The sequence below is a fragment of the Molossus molossus genome, unplaced genomic scaffold, assembly GCF_014108415.1.
Source record: "Molossus molossus isolate mMolMol1 unplaced genomic scaffold, mMolMol1.p scaffold_m16_p_6, whole genome shotgun sequence".
In the NCBI taxonomy this organism is placed as follows: Eukaryota; Metazoa; Chordata; class Mammalia; order Chiroptera; family Molossidae; genus Molossus; species Molossus molossus.
Window position 1 is genome coordinate 22048951 of NW_023425399.1, and position 22360 is coordinate 22071310.

The 22360-nt window shown below is 50.8% G+C and overlaps 1 protein-coding gene across 1 annotated transcript; it reads right to left on the minus strand.

The window, feature by feature from the left end:
- Positions 1-727: 727 nt before the first annotated feature.
- BPIFB1 (BPI fold containing family B member 1) lies at positions 728-20417 on the minus strand. Its single transcript, XM_036245531.1, has 15 exons — positions 20303-20417; positions 17732-17873; positions 16647-16754; positions 15298-15447; positions 14418-14499; positions 11266-11329; positions 9524-9609; positions 8375-8554; positions 7456-7509; positions 6802-6960; positions 5463-5530; positions 4562-4607; positions 3646-3709; positions 2539-2615; positions 728-833 (listed from the first exon to the last, which is right to left on the minus strand). The coding sequence occupies exons 1-15, from the start codon at positions 20415-20417 to the stop codon at positions 801-803; spliced, it is 1428 nt and encodes a 475-aa protein (XP_036101424.1). The 3' UTR covers positions 728-800.
- Between the last annotated feature and the right edge of the window lie 1943 nt (positions 20418-22360).

Consider the following 22360-nt stretch of genomic DNA (forward strand, 5'->3'; position numbering starts at 1 on the left):
ATTTTCTCCCCATTAAAAAAAAAATGTTTTTATTGATTTTTTAGAGAGAGAAGAAGGGAGAGGGAGAGAGAAACAACTGTGATAGAGATCTATAGGTTGCCTCCTGCACGCCCCCTACTGGGGACCGAGTGTGCAACCTGGGCATGTGCACTGACTGGGAATCGAATTGGTGACTTCTTCGGTACACAGGATGACGCTCAACCAGCTGAGTCACACCAGCCAGGGTGATTCTCCACATTTTATAGAGAAGGAAAGTGAGGCCCACTGAGGGGAAGTAACATCACAGGGTCAAACAACCATTGAGGGGGGCCAGGCCAGAACTCAAAGCCTGCCTCTACAGTCACATGTTCAGAGAGCCCTCCACCCACCACACTGCCAAGATCATCAAAGCATGTGACCCTGGCCAAGAGGCTGTCCCACCATAAGTGGGGCTCTCAAGGCCAACGCAGAAGGCAGGAGGGTATAACAAGCTTTCTTATTCCCGAGCTCAGGGAGGCGGCCAAGACCTTGTATAGTATTCACATGTGGTGTAATGTGGCCCAAACATAGCTCGGATGTGGCCCAGCTTGGCTCAGAAGGGCCTGAACATGACTCAGGTGTGGATGTCCAGCCCCCAAGCCTGCTAGGGGCACAATGACTCCTAAGTTGGGACAAAGATACACTCAAGACTGCAGAAGTCATAGACAACTATTTATTTATTGCAGAGAGGGACACCCACAGAGCTGGTTCCCACTGGGAGCCAGTTTGCCTGGATGAGCGCTGTTCGAGTCTTCACTGGAAGAGAGGAGAGGGGTCCAGTTCTACAAGGAGGCCGGGGTGAACACAAGGGCATCCTGGAATTGGAGGAGAAAAGTCAATGTGTTTTTACCTTCTGCCTTGTGATTTATACTGGTTTGTCCTCCACAAGGTGACCTCTGGCGTTGGCGGTTATGACCCTGAACTCACTCGTACAGAATTCTTGGAAGGGTCAGAGGAGCAGGGTCTTTGTGTGAATAGTGATAGCTTATCGGGGTCTGTGTGCAGGGTGTAGAATTGTATAGGAGTGTTGCCCCAATCCCAGCTGATCACCAAACCTCCCCCAAAAGTTTCATCAAATGCAGCTTCCTCATTGTACCAGTTGGGTCTAGCTAAATTATTACTAAGCCCCTGGCATGTTTTTTTTTTTTAACTAAGTGTGATATGAAGAACTTAGTCTAGATTTCCCCTAACATTTTATTATGATCATTTTCAAATATACGGTAATGTTGAATTTTTTAAAAAAAAATCTTCACCCGAGGATATTTTTCTATTTATCTTCAGATTGAGTGGGAGGGAGGGAGAGAGAAAAACGTCCATGTGAGAGAGACACATCGATTGGCTGCGTCCCGCACAACCCTGACCAGGGGCCAGAGATTGAACCTGCAACTCAGGTACGTGCACTTGACTGGATATCGAAGCCATGACCCTTCGGTCTGCGGGCCAACACTCTAACTGCTGAGCCAAACAAGCCAGGGCAATAATTATTTTTTGTTGTTATTTATCTTCACCCAAGGATATTTTTTCCCATTGATTTTTAGAAAGCGTGGAAGGGAAGGAGGGGGAGAAAGGGAGGGAGAAAAAGAGAGAGAGAGAGAGAGAGAGCAAGCGAAACATCCATGTGAGAGAAACACATCGATTGGTTACCTCCTGCATGACCCCAACCAGGGCCCCAGAATCGAACCAGCAACCTTTTGGTGCATGGGCCAATGCTCTAACCACGGAGTCACACCTACCAGGGATTAGTTGTTAATAATTCTGTTTTTAAAGTCTCTCCCCATTTAGGGTGGACTAGGAACTCCAAGAAGGCAGGGGTTTCTGTCTTTTTTGTTCACAGTTGTGATCAGTGCCTGGCACACAGTAGGTGCTTAATAAATGCCTGCTGGCCAGCTGGTTGAGATGGGACCACCTCACTGTCATTGACTCACACAGAGATTGGGGCCCAAAGCAAGGGGTTATCAGGGCAGGTGCTGAGTGCAAAGGTCGACTCTGCCACTTACTAGGTGTATGACCTTGGAGACGGGCTTGCCATCTCTCTGTTTTAGTTTCTCCATCTGTAACATGGGGATTACAACAGGATGCACCTCATGGGGTAGTTGTGAAAACTGAGCAAGGCGCTGCCTATACCCCAGTGCCTGGCACAAAATGGTTATGAGCTGTTAAATATTATTAATGATAATATCGGGGGGGGGGGATGCTGCTATAGCTCCTCTTCCCAGCGGCTGCCAAGGAGGGTCATAAGCTCAATAAGGATTTATTGAGAACCTACTGTGCCAAGCCTTACTGAATGCATGACTGAATGAATGAATGACAGGCAGAGTGGAAAAAACTGGAGGTGTATTGACCCCAGGCAAGGACGGTTGTCCTCTTCCACTTACAGATGAAGTGAGGCCCTGAGAGAAGAGACTTGCCCAAGGTCTCTCCTGAGTGACCAGAGGGGCCAGGATTAGAGCACAGCCCACACCGCCCAGCCCAGAGCTCTCCCAGTGCCCTCCCTGGGGCCGGATGTTTTACCCCACTCACCTTGGTCAGAGACCATGAAGCTTCCTCAAATCCCAAGGCCTTCGCCATTGACAGTAGGATCCCGTGTCTTAATTTGCCTGAAATAACAAATATGGTCAGAAACTGGTGGGCCTTGGGTAGGACTGGGCAGCTGTGGGCAAGCTCACAGTTCTCAGAGGGGGCTCAGGACCTGGCATGCCCAATTCAGACTGTCCCTTTGCCTCTGCTCATCTGTTCTCCTGCCCAGCATCCACTCAGCTTCATCTCCTTAACCTGTGCCTCCAGCACGGGCTCCTGGCTGCTCCCAAGGGCCCCTTCACACTCCCAAGAGCACCCCTCACACTCCCAAGGGCCCCCTCACGTCCCCTCACACTCCCAAGGGTCCTCTCACATCCCCTCACACTCCCAAGGGCCCCCTCACGTCCCCTCACATTCCTGCTTAAGAACCATCAGGGCCTCCCATCATCCACAGCAGAAGGGTGGAAATCGAGATTTCTCATTCAAATAAAGACGTGCAAAAGGCAAGGGTGGCATAGGTTATCAACTTTCCCCACCCCCAGGACCCGAGGCTTAATTAGAGCAATTCCCCTTTTCTCTTGGCTTCCTCTCTACTGACACAGATGACAGTGCCCACAACAGCAGTGGCTGAGAAATGCCGAGGACCAATTGTGCTAGGCAGCCCCACCCACCCCTTCCAGTCATCATCTCCTTCTTGCTTCTGCAGGTACCCTTATCTCCTCATTTTACAGGTGGAGAAACTGAGGCTCAGTATAATAAGGTTATCTACGACCAGGCAGCCAGCAAGAGGGAAATCAAGATTTGAACCAGGGGTGTCTGAGACACGTCGAGTGTGCTCTTGTCGTCTGTTTACACCTGTTGTCATCCCTGTGGGGCTGGGCATTGCCTGGTTCATCTGTGCATGCCTAGGCTCTGGAACCAGTAAAGGAAGTTGGAGGTGAGAGAGCTCATTTCCAGCTGGGTGACCGGAAATGCTTTCTGGAGAGGTGGAATTTGCAGGGGGTTGGGGGAATGAAAGAAAGGGCCCCAAATGGAGACTCAGGCAGGAGAAGCAATGCGCCCACCCCAGAAGCCCTGGGAAGTGGGGGGATGGCGAGAAAAGGGACGCACCATTCTCATAGGGCAGCAGGGCAGAGCTGAGGATATCGGTGATGACGTCTTTCAGAAGTTCAGGCTGTGAGAGAGAAGGGGCACCGTTACCCTGGCTGAGAATCCCAAGTCCTCCTGGCCATTCCTAGAACGGGCACAGCCCTGACCCATGGCGAGGACAGCTGGTGGAGATGCTGGAATCCCAAGCCCCTGCCAGTCAAAGTTGCTAGGGCTCCTGGGGGTGGCACAAACCCAGCTGGCCCTGGGGTCCAGTGGTGAGGGGATTGGGGTGCATCAGAAGGAGCCCACTCTCAAGGGCTCCAGCAGAATGTGCCCGGAGGAAAGTTAGCTCTGTGCTTCCTGAGGTTTTGACTTCTCAAGGGAAGCCAGAAGTCCTGATTTTCATGTGGAAACCTCCCCATTTAAAGATATTAGTCAAAAAAATTAAAAAACAAAACAAAAAAATCCATAAAGACCAAAAAACCTCCCAGAACAAAACAAAACATCAACAACAACAAAACCAAACCCACCAACCCCCCAGAACCCACACCGTGTTAGAAGACAGGATTCAGCCAATTTCAGGTCTGGCTCAGAGGAGGAACCTGAGGACCAGAGGGAAGGGCTGCAGAGGGTCACTGAGATGAGTTTATGTGACTGCGAAGAGAAGAGATTTGTTTCCTAATTTTGGGTCAAAACTTCACAGAAGAAAAGTGAGTGTGTATCTGTGTGTCTGTATGTGTGTGTTCTCGGTTATGTTTGGCATACAGTAGGTGCTCAGTAAATGCCTGAACCAGGAGCTTGGACTTTGTGGCTGATAATGTGGAGGCAGGCCAGCCCACTCAGGGCTTGTTGAAAGCACAGTCTGTGCAATGTCTCCTTTTGAAACGGACCATCCTGGGCTATTCTGTGTTCCCAGGGACAATCTGTTAATACTCACATTGAATAAGTCAATGTCTGAGTTCATCAGGTGGATCCGATTAGAGCTGCAACAGAAAGATGCCCATGAGAATGGTCCTTCCAAGTCTCATTCATTCATTCATTCATTCAACAACTGTTTATTGAGCCCCTACTATGTACCAGGCACAGTATAAACTCTGGCGATATAGCAGTGACGAATTCTTGCTTCATGGAGCTTACATTGTAATTGTGGGTGGATGGGGAGAGAGAAAACAAATAGTTGCCCAAAGAACATAAAAATTGTCCTTAAGAGTGAGGATCATGGTGAACTGGGGAGTTTGGTCTTTTTCTAAAGGGGATGCCTGATTCCAAGCTCAACTGTTCACTGCCATGTAGGAATGCAGGCCCCCGACAGGCAGAAATTCTGATTTTTGTATGTTGGCAACTCATTTATATTAAAAATACCTAACCCTATGTGGGCTGATCAAAACACATTCATTTGGGCTTGATTTGTCCCAGGAGGCTCCAGTTTGTAGCCCCTGAACTCCCTCTGGGGCAGCAGGGGGGTGGTGGGGTGGGGGGAGAACAGGCAGGGGTGCAGAAGCAGCTGGAGCCCCGTGCATCTGTGCTGGGCTCTGTGGGGGCTTCGAACCTGGGCATGGCTGGCACTGCCTCTGTGTTGGAGGTGTCCAGAGAGGGCCGCCCAGGCCGAGCGGATGATGCTGAGCAGCCTGCCCGTGGCTGCTGCAGGGCCACTTCCCTTCTCTGTCTCTCACACTCAGCCCTCGACAACAGGACAGTCCAGGTAAGGCAGTCTTTCTGCCTTCACTGGACGCCCGCACCCCAGAGACTCAAAACACTGTGTGTTTAAAGAAAGCCAATGGTCACTGGGTGGGACTCATTTTCATCACCAGACTCTTCCCAATGATTTACATATTTACCTGATTTCACTTAAGCTGAGCATAAGTCGGTTCCCTTTGGTATAAAACTGAGCTTCTGAGCTGGCTTCCTGCAACAAGAGAAGTCCAGGCCCCGTTTCTTTTAGAAGATGCGTCAAGCGTGGGGTTCTGCAAGGAGGCTCTGGGGTCAAGCTGACACTTGGATCTCAGGTATTGGTTCTGCGGCCTTGGGAAAGGGTTTGACCTCTCTGGGCCTCACTTTCCTCATCTATTAAATGGGATAGTGCCTGCACCCACTCCCTACTGAACAGATAACCCCATAGGACTGGGGGGAATGGTGATGACAGCAGCCAACACACATGGAGCCCTCACTGTATGTCTGGCAGTTGTAAGACGTTTATGTGATTATCTCCTTTGATCCTCACAACCCTGTGAAGTGACTGATTTTTATCCCATTGTAGAGGTGAGGAAACTGAGGGACAAAGAAGATCAGAAACCTCCTGGTAATGTCAACTGTTATTATTATCACAAAGGTTAGAAGCAAAGTCAGGTCTCAAATACAAGCACCAAAGATATACATCAACTTGACCTGTGTGCTGGGTCAGCCTGAGGACAGAGTGCCAGGCTCCAGCTCTAGGTGAGCTGCACCCAGAGAACAAACTTGTCCTGCAGGCCTGGGCGTGGCGGCCTTTTGCAAAGAAAGAGCCTGCCATTGGCCATGGAGGGGCCAGGTCACTGCTGGTCAGGGAGCAGAATATCTTTGTACAGGAAGCTAGGGAACTGTGCCTCCTGTAGACTTTTATGAATGGCACCCCTGAAATGTGTGTGGACAACCCACCCAGCCGTACGCAGCACTCTGCTGTAAGGACAGTGTCAACAGCCTCCTTCTGTCAACCAGGTACTGTCCAGACTCCTTGGTTTAGCATGGTTCCAGCAGCCACGCATAAATCCTGCACTGTCTCTCTCTTCTCTTTGCCTCAGTAGTGGGTGCAGTTGGTGCCCCATTCAGATCCCCATTCAGAGGGCAGGGCATCCATCCCTCCACTGCTGAGTGCTGCAGCTAACAGCCCACAGCCACCCCCTCTCTGGAGAAGTGCTCTTACTTGAACAGAGCTGCCTTGTGGGGAGTTATGTCCCTCTTACCCCTGGGGACCGTCGGTGGCCAGTAACTGACTGAAAGGGAGCACAAAGGCCTGACTGACTAATAAAGTCACAAGGTCAGAGTTGGGCCCCTAAAGCTCCTGATTTTGGGGTTCAGAGCTTCCTATACTCCAATCCTGTGTGTACAAGTGTGGTAGAAACGTTTAGCAGAGCAAGAGCGGTGAACAGTAACCGTGAAGGTCCCTCAGATTGTTGCCAATCCACGGGCAATTGAACTCACAATGCCCAGGGTGAAGAAGGGGCGGCGGACTTCGTTGGTGGCGAATACTTCCAGCACAATCAGTTGGGCCACCTTGGCACTGCCCTGGTCCAGAAGGAGCTCTGGGGCCTCCTGGATTAGGATCTTCACAATCTGTGTGGGTCCCAGCTGAGCCGCAGCCTGGAAGGACATCAGATCTGCATGTGGCCTCCCCAGTTCCTCCCCATGGCCCACAGGTCCTCTGTGGCCAGGCTCGTGCCCAACTTCCTGGCCTCCCTGCATCCTCTCTGTGCTCCAGCAACACTGTCTGCTCAGATCCTGAAATGGACTCTTGCTTTCTCCATCGCGCAGCCTGTGGTTTCGCTTCTCCCTCTGTCTGGAATACCCTTCCCTCCAGGGAAGCCCTCCCTGGTTTCCTGGACTCTATCAGGTGCCCCAGGAATGCTCTCATAACCCTTAGAATCTGTCCTTTGTAACTGAAATATTATCTGTGTAATTATTTGATTCAGGTCAATCTGTGCTGTTGGACTGAAATCTTCGTGAGGATAGGGACCAGTCAAATATCACCAGTGCTGGGAGGAAGTTGAGTGATCCCACCCATATTTTTATTCCCCAGAGGCCAGTGGACAGACCACAGCAAACACCCATCAAGCTGCTGATTGCCAGTAGACCAACCTTTTCACTGATCACCTTGATGCTAGACTTCAGCCGGTGGGCCAGCTCAGGAAGCTGAGGATGAGAGGAAGTCAGAGCAGGTGAGCTGGAGGTGGGGGTTGGGAGGAGACATACTTCCAGCAGCCTCACTGATGGGATCCCCAGAACCCCGGAAAAGCTGGGTGGGCCTGGACTTTTACTGTGGGTTGGTGATGGTTGTGGGTTTGTGGGCAGCTCACTGCTCCCAGAGGACACAGAGAAGTGACCCAATTCTTACTATAGTCATGAATGTGGTTGCTGGTGACCACTCCTCTTTTCTCACCTTCTCAGCCCCTTACTCTGAGTTCTAATCCTCAAGAGCCTTGTTATCTGTTGTCTGTCACCTTACTTTAAGTCCTGATACCCGCTCATAACTTTGGGCCAACGCTTTCCCCCTGTGGGCCTCAGTTTCCCCATAAGTCACCTTGGAGGAGGTGGCACACCCTGGCTGACTAGAGGTGGTTGGTTGCTTGCTTGCCGTGCTGTGTTGATAAGGATTCCAACACTGTGTTGGCATCTAGGCTCTATATAAGGTGGAGGACCCTGATTGCTTAGTAATGTCTGCTATGGGCCTCCTAGTGGACAGTGGCGGCATAGCATCTAAGGCGCCCCTTGGTTCAACGGGACTGTTATTTGGTAGATGAAGCAGGTGTATCAGGTTCCAGAGGGCAGAACCAAACTGGGGGCTGGATGTTACAGAGAACGTTTCAGCTTTAGAACAATATCTCAGAGGCAGAGACTTGGGGGAGGGGGTTCTCTATTACTAGAGGGGTTTAAACTGAGCCTGACAGGGGCTTCAGGCCCAGAGGCTTAGTTAGGGGTCTTTGCAGCCCCTTTGGTTCAGAAAATTCCCATTATGCAGTAGAGATGGCTTCATCCTCTGTCCCATGTTGCGGCTTACCACGTAGTTCAGTAGGACCATGAGTTCTTCTGGAGGCAGCAAGGCAGCTATTGCAGCGTTCACCACATCCTGCCTCACGGTGAGGCTGAAAGGGGCACTGTCCAGGGCGGGCAGTGTCAGGGAAGCTGCAGACTTACTGAACCACTTGGTCACATTTCCCTGTGAGTTCAACAGCTTGGCCTAAGAAGACAGAGCAGAGAGTTGACTCATAACTTTAACTCCACAGCTTACTCAATAACAACCTGAAAGGAAACAGCATCCCTTAGCCTATTTCCCTTTTTGAACTTGCTTACAGGAAGCTTAGCCTGGAATTCAGTGCCGTGTTGTAGGTGATGAATTATCTCAGGTGCCTAGCAACCTCGACTCCTCCTGGACCCCTCAGATAGTCTCTGATGTTTTTTAAACCTTAAATGTCTTATTTGGCATTTAGGTTTCAACTTTTCAGCTCCTCACAAACTCTTTGGATGAAGGGAAAATTAAAAACTGCAACAAAATTGATGGACATGTTTGATGCTGCAGTTTTCCAAGGGATCCATGAAAATTGATCTGGGATTCAAGCTGCCCAGGTTGGCCTGGTCCTTAGGGAGTCCAGCCCAAGTGTGTCTGCAGCTTCCCCTGCCTGCCAGTCTTCAGTCTCATTTCAGTCTCTCCTCGGTGACTCTGATTATCTACATTTTACAGATGAGAAAACAGGCTTAGCCCCAAATCACACAGCCAGGGACTGGTGGAGCTGGGAGAGAAACTTGTCTGTGTGATTCTCAATGATGTGTTTTGATCCAGGGCTTTTGTTTCAAGGTAACCAGATGTTTGGGGATTGGCAGGGGCTTGCCTGAGAGAATGGCCAAGAGCCCCAGCACAAACACCCTGGCTCGAGACTGGGGAAATCAGGGTTGGAGAACAGATCACCAGGGTCGATGTTCCGTGTTTGGCCCTTAGATTCTACCTGTTGCTTGTTTTTGTTTTTTGTTTTTTCCCATCAAAATGACTCACATGGGACATGTTCAGCCTGTTGAAATTTTTCTAAATCAGCCTGTGTCTTCACCGTGACCAGTGTTTTCTCCACTGAAACAGACCCATGGTGTCTGACCCTGGGTGGTCAGAGAATGGCAATGATGTCCCCACTTTCTCTCAAGGTCCCATGACACTCACCCCCAGGTTGAGCTGGATGACATTACCCTTGATGGCAAGAGACAGGAGGTCAAACTCCAGGTGGTCATTGCCGAAGGAAATGGGCTCTGCTTGGGGACAAGAAGAAAGTTGTGTGAGGGTGAAGGGCAGCTTTTGGCTGGAGCTGTGTTATTGCACGGGGTGGGTAAGTAGAGAGGAGCAGCAGTAATGATGATGTTGATAATGACAATGATGAGAATGATAATGACTGACATTTATTAAACATATACCAGGTGTTAAACTGTGCTAAACCTTTACGTGTGTTAGCTCATTTAATTTTCACAATAACCTTAGGAGGCAGGTCCTATTATTACTCACACTTTACAAATGAGGAAAAAGAGGCTCAGAAAAGTGGAATGATTTGCTCATAGTGTGAAAAGATTTGAACCCCCTGGTCCTATGCCAATGTACTGGTTTGAACAAAACGGACCTGTTGCTTGTCACTCTCCACCTCCCCACCAGACTGATCTGTACCCAGGCACGTGCTCGCCTTGGGATTCCCTGTTTGACTATGAGGGGCGGTGGTGTCTCAGCTGCCCTCGCTGTTGGGTGGAGAATGGGAAGGGGAGGAGAGGAGGCACAGGGGCCTTGCGGAGTAGGTCCTTGGACCGCCTGCTCTTACCTCTTTGCTTGCACCCCCAACTCCTGCCCTACCCCTGGGGGGCAGAGGAGCCAGATAGACCTCCGCTCTAGCCACAGCAGCCTTAGGTAGTCTCTTATCGCCTCTATCTCAGTTTACTCATTTTAAAATGGGGGTGTAATACAGTAATACCGGCCTCATAGGTTGTACAGAACAGGTACCTAGTCAAGTTGGCTTGAATCTGAATCACACCACACTTAAAACGTGAAGAACTGAGTTTAATCCTCCCCTATCACCAATTTTCTCTGTGAACTTAGATAATGACTTAATTTCTCTGAGCCTCAGTTTGCTTATCTGTGAAATGGAGTAATGATCACTACCTCATGGTATTGTCTGAGGAGTCAGCCAGATGGTGTATATAAGACACCCAGCCCAGTATTTGCTCTGTGGGTGCTCAATGCTACTGACTCCATCCTCCTCTTCCCACTCCTCTGGTGGTCCCTTTGAGCTAAAAGAGCAGACTGTAGACTTTTCTTCTTCCTGCCAATCCCCACTCTGAGGCATCTGGGCACAGCAGAAATTCAAGGTGGGGGTAGAAGCTTGTGACCTTCCATTTCTGCTACTCTCAGACCTCCTTCCTGAGTATACACCTGGTCTCTTCCCTTGTTCCCTCTTCTGTAAGTCCACAGTGGTCGTTGTATCATCCATCCATCCATCCATCCATCCATCCATCCATCCATCCATCCATCCAGCACGTGTTTGAAAACACTTCTCTGTGCAGCCAAAACCCTTGCTATGTGCCTGGAACTTTCCTGTAAACTTTTAATGCTCACTAACAGTCCTCACTAAAATCCCATTTTACAGATAAGGACGCTGAGGACAAGGAGGTGGAGTTGGCTTTCCATAGTCACGGGACAAGTCAATGGTAGAACTGGGATTTGAACTTGGGTTTATCTGGGGCACCTGCTGGCTCACATGGAAACTTGCCTGTAGTAGGTACTGGTGAAGTCAGAATTGTGAATTCCAGTCTGCTCTTCCCACCTGCTGCTCAAGCCTGACTGGGGAGGTGCCCCCTGGGCAGAGCCAGGGCCCTGAGGTCGGCTCAGCAGTAAAGATAAAAGGTGGGAGAGAGCAGTCCACTTACCCCTCACCAGGTGTAGGAGGTCCTCATGCAGGTCCGCAAAGGCCTCCTCAATCACAGGACACAGCTGTAACAGCACAAATGTGGGAGTTTCATCAGCAAGGGGGTCGCACAGTCACCCATGCCCGGACCACACGGCCTGAGTCCCACCGCTGTACTCATGGCCATCCAGGTTTTTGTCCAGGGGGTTGAGGACTCAGTGGTGCATCCACTCCCCCAGCCAACTCTGCTACTCAGAGCTCTCCCCCCCCCCCCCGCAGCCCCCGGTGAACCTGGGATTTCTTGCAATGGTTTGTCCCTTGCCCTATGGCTGTGCCTGGCTCACCAGGTGCCCTCCCCTTCAGACTCCTCATCTTGTTCCCGAGAGACCATGTTTTCCATGAGAGTGAGATGAAGAAGTCCTTCCTTCATTCACTCATTCATTCAACATGTCATTACTTGAGTTCCTTCTGCATGTCAGACTCTAGAACAGATGCCAGCAAGACAGACCAAACCAGACCTGTGAACAATCTCTTTGTGTCCTTTGAGAGTTTCTAGCTTCTCCCAAATTGCCAGCAGTTCTTATCAGGGAACAATTTTGTCCCTCAGGAGACATTTGGACATTTCTGGAGGCATTTTTAGTTGTCACAATGTTGGAGGATAGAGGCCAGAGATGTTACTAAACATCCCACAGTACATAGGACAGCCCCCCATAATAAAGAATTATCTGGTCCACTCCAGCCGGTGTGGCTCACTCACTGGTTGAGCATCAACCCATGGACCAAGAGGTCACTGATTTGATTCCCAGTCAGGGTACATGCCCGGGTTGCGGGCTTGATCCTCAGTGGGGGGCAGCCAATTGATGTGTCAAGGGTGAGAAACCTTGGCCTAACCTAATCCTGGCCTCACCCGTGCTGTCGAAGAGGAGGTTAAACATTTACTTGCCTGTGGGATCCAGAGGAACTCGTTCCTGCTCTAGGCAGCCCATTTTCCAGGGCAGTGCTCTGATACTCTGCCATTTGTCTTAGGTACAATTTCCCCAGTGGAAGAAACTTTTGGTTGACCACCCATTGCTACCTCTCAAGAAGGGACATTGCACGTTGAGAAATGTTAACTTTTTTTTGGAAAAACCCATTTCCTGCTCCTAGCTGCTTTTCCAACCCAGAACCCAGGAGGATGGAGGACTCAGGCTCAGACACCCCCAGACTTCACTGTTAAAGGACCACCTGTTCTTCATGGGAACAGTGTCCCTGGCAACCTTTGCATCTTATCCCAGAATTCCCCTTCCTTCAATTTCACCAGTGGGTGTCAACCCTGGCTACACATTAGAATCTTTGGGGATATAAGCCAGAACCCTCTGGGATAATATGGCCCCACCCAGACCAATTCAATCTGAATCTCTGAGGTAGAGCCCAGATATCAGTACAGTAGTCCCTCCTTATCTGCGGGGGATACATTCTTAGAACACCCCCCCCCCATGGATGCCTGAAACCACAGATGGTACCCAACCCTACATGCACGATGTTTTTCACTATACATACACACCTTTCACTTAAAGAAGCACTTGACAGCTTTTCTTAGTCGTATTGAATTGTCAGCATCACTACTTTTGCACGTTGGGGCCAATATTAAGTAAAATAAGGGTTGCTTGAACACACGCACTGTGATACCATGACAATCCAGCTAGTCACCGAGAGGGTTACCAACTGACTAGTGGGTGGGGAGCATATGCAGCGTGGGGATATCTGACAAAGGGATGATTCACATCTTTTTGAGTAAATGTAAAGTACATGTAAAAATACCTTGTAAGTAATTAACGTATGGTGCCAATTTAAATATGATTTTGATGGAAACTGGGAAGAAATTTCCAGCTGGGTCCTACTTTAAGAAACTCCCACTTTTTTTTTTTTCTAAAGAAACTCCCACCTTTAAGTAGAAAAAAAAACTTTCTTAAAAGAAAAATGATCTCATGTAAGAAAAGCCAAATTTTACAAAATTATGAACTTTCAGATTCCTTTAAGAAGAAATGGTTTAGGAAAGTATTAAATACGATGCAGCTATTACAATGATTATGAAGATTGCACAATGGCATAGCAAACATCGATCACTTAGATAATATAAAGTAGTGCTGACACCGGGCGCAGCCACAGAAACACACGTGCAGTGGATGGACATCGGACAGCAATACGCAAAAGAAAAAATAGCTGCCAAGTTAAGGTAGAAGGATTATGGGTATTTTTTTCCTGGGAGTTGTTTAGTTCTTTTCATTTCAAAAGTTTTATTGTAAAAAAAAAATTAGTTATATGACAAGGTCTTTTGAACCCCAGGAGGCCCTCTGTTGTGAACGTATCTTGGAATTTATATGTTGTGAACATATCTTGAAATCAATGGTCAAAGTGGATGAATCAACTTAGAGGGTTTTAACTTACCTGTGGCATACAAGGGACATATAAAATGAGACTGACTCATGTTTACTGACTCAGGAAAATAAACCCAACAGGACCTGATGGGTGACAGACTCCCGAACCCCCCAGGTTAGTGTGAGACGTGGTACCTCCGGCCAGCTTGTACTGGTTCGTGAGGGCAAATTGTTAAATTTTCAGGAATTTCTGAGCCGGTGCCAGACCAATACATTACTAAAAATTGAAGTATATAAACTTACAACTAAATAAATTATACTAAAAGCAAAGTTAATGAAAACTCAAAACTCATTACTTCCTAATTATTTTGTTATATCTTACTATTATTTCTTGCTCTTGAGGTTATTTATGCCTGTTGTATCCATGTGGTGGATAGACCATGCCGTGGTGAGCTGCTGCACATGTCTTCCCAACTCTGCTCAGCAACATCACATCAGTAGCTTGACATTGGCCTTGGAGGGAGTGTTTACACCAGAGAAGTCAGCAAATGCTGCAAATCTGGGTTCCCTTCCTCAACCTCTCCAGAGTCGATAGTTAACAATTTATTAGCACATCAGTGTTCAAAGACTCCTGGCTGACTTTTGCCAGTTCCTTTACCTTGACCTCAAGGATCCATTGTTGAAAGAATGATCCAGACCCAGTTTCCCACTCAAAGAGACAGACAGGCCCAGGTCCCTTAGCACCAGCCTGCAGTTCCACCCCAGCCCCACAGGGGATGCAATCTTTACAGACCAGTGAGGTCCTGATTCCACTCACCTGGCTTTTCACCAGTTTGGGCAGGGTTGGCACCAGGAGTTTCATGACATTGTTGGCTATGGGGTTGGCCAGGAAGGAGAGCCTTCCAGAGAGGAGAAAGGGGGATAGATTAGGAAAGGTCAGAGATGATCATCCCTCCCTTGTTTTACAGAAGGGGAGACTGAGTCCAGGGGAGAAAGGAACTTGCCCAAGGTTACATGGCCCGTTAGAGACAGGGTTGGGAGTGGACCCTGAGTCAGGTGTAGGCAGTGGCAGAGAGTTCTCTGGGAGCGAGGGCTGGGGGTTGTCATAGACATTTGTGTTGGACACTGGGCTGATGGCAGTTGGCATTTATATCCATTCTCCTGCTAGGGGAAGTGGAGGGAAGCACCACGTGTTTGAGCCCCTGCGGTATGCCACGTACTCTGCTGAGTGCTCACTGACAGCGGTGTCCTGAGCTAACCTCTTACTGCAGCCTGGAAGCTGAGGCACCAGGAGGGGCTTGCCCAGCATCACCCAGATAGTAAATGAGGAGATGGATGTTTCTCTCCCATTGACGTTTCTCTCTGCCTGACTCCAGAGCAGGTTTTTACCCGTGGCTCCACCCTAGCCTGCCTGGGGTGGTTTGAGGGGCCCTAGGAAGGTGGCTCCTCTCCACCTTTAAAAGTTTGCTCCATTGCCTGGCATGATGCCTGAAATCCTATCACTGTGGACTCTACCCTTGATGTATTGAACTTTCTTTGCCATCGCAGATTCCCTGAAAGGAGCCCCTGATCAAGAGTCGGGAGGGTTGGTTCCTTTCTCTGGGCATCAGTGCTCGCCATCTGCACAATGGGGCAAACGCGCCAGCTGGCTTCCCTTCCAGGCCTGGTGGGAGCCCGGTGGGAGTGGCCGCACTCACTTCTGCAGCAGGCTGATGCGCAGGTTCTTGCGGCTGTCGGAGCAGCTGCTGAGGGTGAGCTGGGTGTGACCTCTGCTGCTGGTCTTCACTCGGATGGTGGCCTGGGCCTCCACCTCCAGGCGCATCTCCACAATGCTCTTGAACAGGGGCCTGGGGGTGACAGTGCCCAACGCTGTGAGCACCACCCCAACTCCAGGCCGGAGCAAGCCTGCTGTCCCTTTCCGCCTCTGGCTCTCTCACCTCCCTTCTCAGGTTCCTTTGCTGGGTTCTTCTCATTTCCCCATTTTTATTTTTTTTAACCCCAGCACGTCCCAGCCTCTGTTATTTGATTCCCCTCCTGGTTTAAATCCTCTGAATACGTCAACAGCTTCCAAACTTATACCTGACTTCTTATGTAGGTATCTTACAGGCGTCTCCAATTTAGCACGTACAGAATGAAACTGTGGGTCCTGACAAAGCTGCTCCTCTCCTGGTCTTCCCGGTCTTGGTTGCTGGCCACTCATCCGGCCAGTTGCACAGCAAACTCCTTGAAGTCAGTCTTGTCTCCTTAATCTGTCTCTCTTCCCCACATCCAATCATCAGGAAAGCCTGTTGTCTCTACCTCCCGCCAGAACATATCCAGACTCTGACCGCTTCTCACCACCTTCCTGCCCCACACGCTGGTCCAAGCTACCATGGTCTCCCTCTGGATTAGTCCAGTAGTTTCTGGACGGCCTCCCTGCCTCTGCTCGTGCCTCCATATACAACAACCAGAGGGATTCTTTAAAATGTTGAACATGGCCCTGGCTGGTTTGGCTTAGCGGTTAGAGCGTCGGCCTGCGGTCCTGAGAGACCTGGGTTCGGTTCCTGCTAAGGGCATGTGCCTCGGTTGCAGTTTGTCCCCGGCCCTGGTTGGTCGTGCGGGTGGCAGCCACTCGATGTGTCCCTTTCACATCGATGTTTCTCTCTCTCTCTCTGTTCCTCTCTCTCCCTCCCACTCTACCTGAACAAAAAATGGAAAAATGTCCTCCGGTGAGGATTAAAAAAAAAAAAAAGTTGAACATGTCATGTTTCTCCTCTGCTCAGAAACCTCCATGGCTCCCATCTCACTTGGAGAAGCTAAGTCCTCACCTTGGTCCACAAGGCCATGTGTGGTGTGCCCTTGGCTGCCTGCTGGCCTCACCTCCCATGAGTCTCCTCTCCCCCCCTCTTTGCCATTCTTTGAACAGAGCAAGTGTACTCTTGCCTCAGAGTCATTGCACTTGCTCTTCCCTCTGCTTAGGACTCTTCCAGATACCTGCATAGAGGGAAAGGGGGAATAAGGGGATGAACCCGTCAGGTCTGCTCCTCTTGACTGAGAGGATACTCACGTGTTGAAGCCAGCAACCATGTCCAGTGGGATCTTGACTGTTAGCTCCTGGTTGTCAGCAGAGGGTTCCACCTGCAGCTGGAGGATGTTGGCTGAGGTGACCTTCAGCCTGGATGGGATGAGGGAGAGATGAGAGTCACCTGAGCATCAGCCACAAAACTGTTCCTCTCCATCTTTCCTGTCCTCCTTGGTGGCCAGCCGGCAGCTGGACCCAAGCCCTGTCCACTGACTCTTCCCCAGCATAGTCTTGCCATGCTCCCCACCCCTGCTGCTCACAACACTTCTATGGCTCCCCCTTACTTAGGAGATGAATCCAGCTCCTTGGGCCAACTTGTAAGACCCTCTGTGACCTGGCTTCACTGACCTCCCAGTCCTCACATTGGGGTTTGAGCAACAGCCATTCTGACCAACTCTCACCCCTCTGTGCCTTTGCCCAGGCTGGCCCCTCCGCCTGGAATACTGTTTTCTTCTTGTCTCCTGGTGAGCATGGAGTCACTGGCTCACCTGTCACCGAGACTTAGAAGTGTCACCTTATCCCTTCACCCTCTTTCACCCCAGGTGACCTTCCTCTAGAGTCGCTCTATGAGGGCTCCTGTGGGAATGTCATGGTTGTTAACTCCTCTGGAGCTTCCGAGGAAGGGACTTCATTTGCTCCATTCTTTGTAGTCAGACACAGAATTGACACCAATTATTGTTTATTGACTGATCAGTTAAACGTGCAAAATGTGGCCTGGCTAGTTTGGCTCGGCAGTTAGAGCATTGGCCCGCAGACCAGAGTTGCGGGTTTGATTCTGGTCAAGGGCATGTACCTCGGTTGCGCTTTGGTCCCCGACCCTGGTCGGAGTCATGCGGGAGGCAACCTGTTGATGTGTCTCTCTCACATTGATATTTCTCTCTCTCTCCCCCTCCCTCCCTTCCTCCCACTCTATCTGAAGATAAATGGAAAAATATTCTCTGATGAGGACTTAAAAAACAAAACAAACAAACAAACAAACCCACACCAAAAACAAACAAACAAACAAAAATGTGCAAAGTGTCCTGGGCAGAATAGACAGGGAGCTCTCAACTTGGCCCTGCTCCACTTACCAGATAACATGGTCCAGGATGGAGTTCACCAGGCTGCCTAGTATGGGGATGCCGCCAGCCGGCTCCTCCCTCATGGCGCTGAGCAGAGGCAGCTCCTGGAGGATGCGGACAGCATCATGGTCCTTCAGTGCCTGTGTCGTCTCTGGAGACAGAATCTAGGGATTAGAGTCCAGCAGACGGGCAAGAAGAATGCCTTGGTGGGGGCAACTCTCAGGACCGCTTGGACCTGGACCCAAGGCGAGGGTATAGATGGTTCCATCCTGACCATCTCCACCTGACAGGGCCTTGCAGATGGTGGCCCAGATGGGTCATCTTCACGTGAAGATTGAGGCTGGGGCATGGGTGACCATTCACACCCTGAGCATTGCTGGCCTTCACGTCCCTCCCACCAGCCACCAGCCAGCGGCAGATACTTTTGGAGCCAAGAGGCAGGGAACCATAAGTCCCTGTTTAGGCCTCTTTTGCTGCCCAAAACACACTTTCTAACAATTCCCTGTCTTCCACATCCTATGGGCCTGTTGTCCAAAGGGTACCAGGTGCTGAGCAGAGAAAGGAGGAGGCAAGGTCAGGGGCCTGGGAGCTGGAGCCCGGTTCTGGTCCCTGCTGGACTCTCCCCAGCAGCTGGAGCCCGTCTGGCTTGTGTGCAGAGCAGGTCAGAAGTGCTGAAGAGTTGATCTTGGGAAGAGCCCTCGTCCGCTGACTGATAGGAATTGATATGTAAACACCCAGCTCCCTCAATGCTTGGGCAGGATGACTCAGGTGTGCCCCACTGTGCCCCAGAGTCCCCGAGGGTTACTGCCTCTCGGCAACAAAACCACCCTTTTTGCCTGCCCTGTGATCACGGAGATGGGCCCTGTAAATAGTCCTCCTTTGCTGGCTGGTGCAACCTTAAGCCCTGTCAGTGGAGGCTCTGAGGACCACGGAGGAGGAAGGGGCTTCCCCTCCTGGCCCTGGTGTGCCCTTCTCGCCAGGCTCCTGTGTGTCATTGTCCAGGGCTGTGAGTGCAGCAGCAGTCCCCAGGGCAGCTAGTGAGTACTGTGGGCACCCCAGCTCCTTCCAGGCCAGGCAGTTTCCTGGGGAAGGCTTCCCAGTGAGTCAGCAGCAACCCCCTTCCTTGAGGGCAGCTTCCCAGCGAATTCCATCGGCTCCCTGCAGGCAGGCCTCTGCCCACTGGCTTGGCGAGCCAGCTGTGGGCAGCTCTGGCCTGGGACAACTCCCAGATTTCCCCGCCATCCAGTGGGCTTCAGCCACACCCCTCCCATGAGGTCTGGGGAGGATTCGCCCCCTCCAAGTTTATTCTGTCCTTGAGTTAGCCTCCCCTCCCCAGTCCTCTTTGGAGTTCTTTTCATTTTCTTCCTCGGCCAGTTCCCCATGACTCCGATCCCCTGCTCATAATTCTTTGTGCAAACTCATGTGTTGGACTAACCGTGTGGTTTCTGCCTCCTGACTGGCCCTAACTAACACAGTTGCCCAGCAGGACTGAGCTTCAGGCCCCAGTTGTAACTGGCCTGCCCTCGCCTGGCTCATTTCCCGCTCTCCTGCCGGTATTTTCTGACATCACCTCTGAATCCAACCCCTTGCAGGCGACTCCTTAACTCAGATTCTGCTGCTGGGGGACCTACTCCATGGTTGCTCATCTCCAAGCTCCTTCTGGCTGCCACTCCACGTGCTTGTGATTCACAGCATGGTCCCAGGGCGCTTCTGCTTGGCCCCACGGCACCCAGAACTCTCTGCTCCCTGTCCCTACTCAGGGTTCTCTCCTCTGGCCACCGCGCCTGTGTGGCCCTGCAGGACCTGGTCCCACCCGCTCATCCAAGCCCTGGCCCAGGTCCAGGGCATGGCCTCTGGTATGTAGATGGACTCTCAGGGGACAACACTTTGGAGTGTTGGTTTCCAACCTGGACGATTTTTTCCCCTAAGAGACACAATGTCTAGAGACATTTTTGGTTGTTATAACTGGGCTGAGGATGCTGCTAACATCATCCTAGATGCACCTACGAGAGAGTTACATGGCCCACAAGGTCAGACATGCCGGGGTTGAGAAACTCGACTGTAAAGTTCATGAAGTTCTTGTCACTTCCTGTCCTGTAGCATAGTCCCAATAACCTGGTGGGGCAGGCCCTCTTTTTGTTTTCCGAGGAGGAAACCGAGGCTCAGGGAGGTTCCCAGGGTGAGAAAGCTGTGCCTGGGCTCCAGGCCACCAGATTCCCAGCCAAGGGTCTTTGCTCTGGGGACTGGCTGCACACGGACTCTGGCTCAGGAGGTGCCCTGCCCCTGGGGATTCAGGCAGGGGTCACAGGAGAGGCAGCTGCATCATGCTCAGGGCCACACCCCCTGCAGGCGGCAGAGCCTCAGAGAGCTGGGGTTTGGAATCACGGAATTTGAGAAGGGTTTCTTGGGATCATAGACACTCTCAACTATTATAACTCACCCACTTGAATCTCACCTCGACCTGGGGTCCCAGCCGTGTCTTACACACCTCCAGTCACGGGGAGCTCCCTCCCTCCTTCAGAGAGCTGCTCCACCTGCCCCATGGCCTATGGCACTGGAGCCCGGGCAGCGAAGACTTACTTTCTCTGATGACTTCTGGGCCGAGGATGAGAACTGCAGGAGGGCTGAGGGTGGCGCCGACCAAGGTGGCTGCCAGCACACCACAGAGGAGGGCCGAGGTCCTTGCGCTGCCCATATTCCTTGGGGTCAGGTAGCAGCAGGTGGCAGGCGTCAGAACCTGGGGTGAGCATAAAGGGCCCTGTTAGCCAGGAAGAGAGGCCAAGGGCAGGTCCTCCACGCCTGGTGACGGGGGATGGAGTCCAGGAGAGGCCATTTAGCGAAGTGTTTGATAGAGTGGGCTTTGGAGCCCGACTGCTCGGGTCTGTGTCCGGCCTCTGCTGCCCAGTGCTAGTCGTGTGGCCTAGACAATCAACTTAACGTCTCTGTACCTCAGTTTTCTCCTCTGGCAAATGGGTATAATGAAATAGTGCACTACTTCATAGAAAACACCTAAAACCCTCGATGGCCCAACCTCAGCCAACTCCACTTCCTATTATTCACCTACTGATCTATAAAGTCCCAGTCATTCCAAGTTGCTTGCAGGTCCCAGAACATACCCTGTTCTCCCCTGGGTTTGCACCTTTGCCCTTGCTCTTCCCTCTTCTTATAGTGCTTCCCCTTCCTCATCTACCTGCTGAACTCCTATTCATCCTTTCAAACTTCGCCTCCATGTCCCTTTCCTCGGTAAAGTTTTCTCTCTCCTGCAGCCAGAGACCCTGGACCACACTTGGAGAAATATTGCTCTGGGGCTGGTGTGTGCCCAGGACAGGAAGTTTGGAGGCAGGAGAGACATGAGAATTCAGGCAGAACTCAAAGTGGCAGGAAAGCTGTTTGCTGAATCTGCAATTCTGAAGGGTCTGAGGAAGGAATAGGTGGCCACTTGGAGCCAGGGAGAGTAGGTAGAGAGAGAGGGAGAGGCCTGTGGGTGTCTCCCGGGAGAAGGGCAGGGGTATTCTGGCCCCTCAGCTGCTCTGTCCCCTCCATGGGGTGGAGCGTCGGCACCTGTGACCTGGTGCTGAGCTCCCAGCTTGCATTCTGGCTCAGCCTCCAAACCCCTGTGGAAGTTTCTGCCTCCCGTGGACTGTCCTGCTTGGAGGGAGGGAAGATGCTGAGCCAGAGACCTGAACCCTGTCTTGATTCAGCATGTGGGTTTCTTGCTGTTAAAGACAAAGGTGGCATCTGGGTGACACGTGTCTTCTGGGAACTGGAACAGTGTGAGCTCTGTGACACACTTGCTATAATGATTCAACATCTGCCTCCCTGACCAAGCCATGAGCTCTGGAAGGGAGCATTGGTTCTACCGGCTCCCCATTGTGTCCCCAGCACCCAGCATAGTGCCTGGCACACAGTGGATGTTTAATAAACAAATGGTTCCTGAATGAATGAATGATCTTTGGGAGCCCTTGAAGAATGGGGAATCTGAGCCTGCTAAATTGATAAAGTCTAGGCCATAGAGAACCCTGTTAGTCACAGGATCCCCCATCCTTGTGGGCCAGGAGGCCTAAGGGTTAGTGGAGAAACATCATGGGCCTCAGAGTCAGACGGACGTGAGCTGGTGGACTTCTTTTATCACTTGCTGTGTGATCTTGGGCAAGGGACTTAGCCTATCTGAGCCTCAGTTTTCTCATCTATAAAATAAGGGATAATAATACTTACGTCACAGGGTTGGGAGGATTAAATGAGACAATCCATCTGTGGCCCAGCACGCTACAAGAACTCAGTGAATGTTAGTTGTTATGAGTATGGCAGTTATTGTTGCTAATACTGGGTTCAGAAAGAATCAGCTTGTAGTTAAAGCCACAAAAGAGATGACGCCCTGCACCCTGCTCTTTTGGAAGTCCCCACTCCCCACTCTATAATCTTTTTTTTTTAAACATCTTAGCTCTGTTTTCCCTCCATTCTCTTCACACATCACTCTGTCCTCTGATCAGAAACACCCAGGGAACCAAGAGAATGTTTCTGTTTCTGTGGAAAAATGTCTCTTTCCCAAATCCCAGCACCGTACACACACACACCACATAATTTTTCACCTCCTGGCCTTTGCTTATGCTGTTCCCTTCACATGGGATGCCTTTCTCT